The sequence below is a fragment of the Musa acuminata genome, chromosome BXJ2-4 (genome assembly GCF_036884655.1).
Source record: "Musa acuminata AAA Group cultivar baxijiao chromosome BXJ2-4, Cavendish_Baxijiao_AAA, whole genome shotgun sequence".
NCBI lineage: Eukaryota > Viridiplantae > Streptophyta > Magnoliopsida > Zingiberales > Musaceae > Musa > Musa acuminata.
This window is the reverse complement of record NC_088341.1, coordinates 15,902,324-15,906,286: the sequence shown is the minus strand read 5'-3', so window position 1 is coordinate 15,906,286 and position 3,963 is coordinate 15,902,324. Positions and strand designations below refer to the sequence as shown.

At 43.1% G+C, this 3,963-nt stretch overlaps 1 protein-coding gene across 2 annotated transcripts; it reads left to right on the top strand.

Annotated features, from left to right (window-relative positions):
• The first annotated feature begins 747 nt into the window (after positions 1 to 747).
• Positions 748 to 2,318, top strand: LOC135609040 (transcription factor MYB53-like). Of its 2 annotated transcripts, none has more exons than XM_065102128.1 (3): positions 748 to 1,219; positions 1,289 to 2,041; positions 2,116 to 2,318. In XM_065102128.1, the coding sequence occupies exons 1-3, from the start codon at positions 957 to 959 to the stop codon at positions 2,201 to 2,203; spliced, it is 1,104 nt and encodes a 367-aa protein (XP_064958200.1). In that variant the 5' UTR covers positions 748 to 956; the 3' UTR covers positions 2,204 to 2,318. The 2 variants fall into 2 exon arrangements, with proteins under 2 accessions (XP_064958200.1, XP_064958201.1); XM_065102129.1 differs by having other exon boundaries at positions 755 to 1,219; positions 2,129 to 2,318.
• The last annotated feature ends 1,645 nt before the right edge of the window (positions 2,319 to 3,963 follow it).

Genomic DNA, 3,963 nt, shown 5'->3' with positions numbered 1-3,963 from the left:
TATTATGAGAGGATGAAACACATCGGTGTGAAGTTTCATTTTATTGGGGATACCACTGTTGAGGGAAAGGTCCTTGTTCAAAAAATTTATACGAAGGACAATTCAGCTAATATTCTTATGAAGCCTCTTTCGGTTTACAAGTTCAAGTAGTGCTTGGACTTGTTTGGCAAGTCCCATATAGTCCCATACTAGGAAAATCAAGCTTGTTATCTCTATTGCAACTATAAATAAGAGTTTGGGCCTTGAAGCCAAATGCACCACAAGAAAAACCTAATTGTTTGCTTTGAGTTTAATTTCTATTAAGTCCACATTTAGTTAAAATAGTTTGAGCTTTTTTTGTTTAGTAGTTTTAGGTGTTTTATGACCTACGAACATTTTCCTAAGTCATTTGTAATTGTCTCTTTTATTTTTCTGCTTTATTATCTTTATTGGGTTGTCAAATTACCCTTTGATAAATTTTCTAAAGTCAGCTCTAACATATAGTCTTATATTTATCATAAATAGAGATAGCAATATATATATATATATATATATATATATATATATATATTGATAGATAAATAATGTACAGGATTCAAGAGTGGCATATAGAAGCTCTAATTTGCTCTAAGAGAGAGAGAGAGAGAGAGAGAGAGAGCGAGGTGGAAGACGACGTCCCCTACCTTTGCTTCCTCGCTTGGGGAAACGCTACTGCTTATTACCACTGTTCACTGATAACTATTTGACAGGTGCCATGCCGCACACCTAAACCTCTTCTGCCCTTTTGATGGCGTGTCGTGTCTGCTAAGGTGCAGAAAGAGACCCCCTTCCATTGTATCGCAGGCGTCTACGTAGCTTTTGGAGGCTGTCTGCATGCGTCTCCACAATATCTGTAGATTTTGGAGGCTAAACGCTACTATAAAACCCTCTGCCCGCCACCTCATGCCTCTTCTTTTTGTAGGTTGGAGGAAGGATCGATGGGGAGGTCACCATGCTGCGATGAGGTGGGGCTGAAGAGGGGTCCATGGACGCCGGAGGAGGACAAGAAGCTGAGGGACTACGTCCAGAAGAACGGCCACGGGAGCTGGCGGCGGCTCCCTATGCTCGCCGGCCTCAACCGCTGCGGTAAGAGCTGCAGGCTCCGGTGGATCAACTACCTGCGCCCCGACATCAAGAGAGGGAACTTCACGGAGGAAGAGGAGAGTCTCATCATCGACCTCCACTCCCTCCACGGAAACAAGTACGCTTTCTGCTTCTTGACACCGTCTATTAGACCTTGCTTCTTGACACCTTGCTTCTCCAATCGAAGGTGGTCCACCATCGCCGCCAGCTTGCCGGGGAGGACCGATAACGAGATCAAGAACTACTGGAACACCCACCTGAGGAAGAAGCTGCTGCGGATGGGCATCGACCCCGTGACGCACCAGCCCAGAACCGACCTCCGTGTGCTCCCCGGCCTGCCCGAGTTGCTGGCGGCGGCCAACTTGGCCGGTGGATTCACGAGCAGCCTAAACGATCCCCTGCACCTGCAAGCAGATGCTGCGCACCTGATCAAGTTGCATTTGGTGCAGAATCTTGTCCAGGTGCTGACCAGCAATCCCACTCCAAATCTGAACCAGATCATGGGTCCGTTCGGATCAGGCTTCCTGAGGAACTACCGACTCGACGATGTCGACGTGCCTTCCAGCCGCCAGCTGGAGAGCCTTCTTCGTCATCTTCCTCATGGTTGGCTGTTGCAGAGCACAGCGCCGATGGCCTCGAGCCTTTCGACTCAGGGCTGGCAGAGGTTCGTCGACAGCCTTCATCGTTCGACGCGTGAGTCCAGCCGTTCTGTGGACGCCGGAGACCAAACAGCTGCAGCAGCAACAGAAGACGTAAGCTCTGTTAACGAAGGTTGTCTCCCAACCTCGGATTCTACGCCTCCATTTCTTTCGTCATCTCCAGTAAACATGAACAAAGGTGAAGCGATCACCATCGATGGATCCATCAACGCACCCTTGGAGGCATGGGACGCGAATCTGGATGATCAAGACGATCTTGGCTACTGGAAAGAAATCTTGGAGTGAGTACTCAAGCAACTTCATCTTTGCTTCTCGGCGTTAAAAGGGTTCGTGTATCAATCTAATGCTGTGTCAGCTGTTGCTTGCAGCCAAATCTCATCATGGCCCAACACACCATAGAAGTCAATTTGCTGATGGAAAAAGGAGTGTGGATTGATTTGTGAGGTAGAAACATTATGCCAGCATGTTGTTACGATTATTTCCATGTCGAGACTTGAGATGGTTTCATGTGCACATAATAAATAATACATTTAAAGGAATAGATGCAGAAATATAATATGTGTTGTTCTTTTCAACAAGGTTGCATTTGGTAGATGAAACCCCCTGAAACGTTACTATCTAACAATCAGCTTCAGCTAGTGGAGTTGGGGTTGACTTGTGGCAAGAAGGAAACAGGCATTTAGGTTGGAGCTGAAAGGTTTACCTCACAGGTAGCAGACAACCCATTCATTCTGTCTCTGGGATTAGGGGGATCCAAGCGATGTTCACCTGTTGTGAGGGTCAGTTTATATCTTAATCTCTCGATGAACATATGCATATAATGAATGCATCATTGTCGTGTATAAAAGATAACAAGATAGATAGATTAATCGGGATTATATGGGGGGACAAGACACAGAAAAGGCTAGCGGAAGCAGATGATATGGTCACAACACACACAGAAAAGACATATGATGGGTTCCCAAGATAGATAGATAGATAGATAGATGCAGGGTGTCCAAATATTCTATTCACTTTATCACTTTCATCCAACAGAAAGCAAGCAGAAGGATATATTTCCTTTCCCGAGTCGAGGCTCTATTTTGATTTATTAGTAATCAGAAGGATACAAATGTTCTTCTACGTCACTGTTTGATGCTCTTGGGACCATCGAAGCAAAAGTCTCGTGATTTGTTACTGGTTAGGTGGATGAACTCACTGATCCCTTACTTTGGCAACAAGCCATCTCTCTCTCTCCTCCACCCCACCCCCACCTTGACAACGCTCATCCATCGGCAATAACTCGCTTGATTCGGAGAGGTGGATGCGAATCTACCAAGTAATAAGGTATGGTATGGTATGGTATGGAAAAAGCATTCTCTCTCTCTCTCTCTCTCTCTCTCTCCTAGGAACATGATGATGTTGTTTTCATTCGTCATGTTTTATTGGGTAAAAGATGAGAAAAATGGATTACATGATGATGTTGTTTTCATTCGTCATGTTTTATTGGGTAAAAGATGAGAAAAATGGATTACATGATGATGTTGTTTTCATTCGTCATGTTTTATTGGGTAAAAGATGAGAAAAATGGATTACATGATGATGTTGTTTTCATTCGTCATGTTTTATTGGGTAAAAGATGAGAAAAATGGATTACATATGATGTTGTTTTCATTCGTCATGTTTTATTGGGTAAAAGATGAGAAAAATGGATTACATATGTAACCTTGTCCCACGAGGAATAACATGATATCAAGTAGGTAAAATGCACGACCAACCCATCTACCTACACTTCACGTACGTAGTAGACAAGTAGAATGCTACGTTCGACACAAACATCATCAACTAATTGACGTTCGGAAGTCCAAATGTACTTTTTTTTTTTTTTTTGTGGAAATTAAAATCGTTGTGTCGTAGAAAAATAAATTTATTCTTATTGAAATAATCACGTAAGCATAGGATCATTAGCCATACCGACATCCGATTAGTATCTATATCATCATCGTTCATGTCACCGAGTCCATGCAACAGATTCGATTTGGGCTTTTTTTCTCTCTCGAAGAATTTTCTTTTTCTTTTTCTTTTTCTATACATAAAGGCACACATTCTATATTCTAACCTCGGTTAATAACTGACTTGAGCATTATAGAGATGTCTCATCAGAAACACTTCAAGTCATGTTTCTTCTACCCCCATTTTCATGTGATTATCAAGCGGACAATCT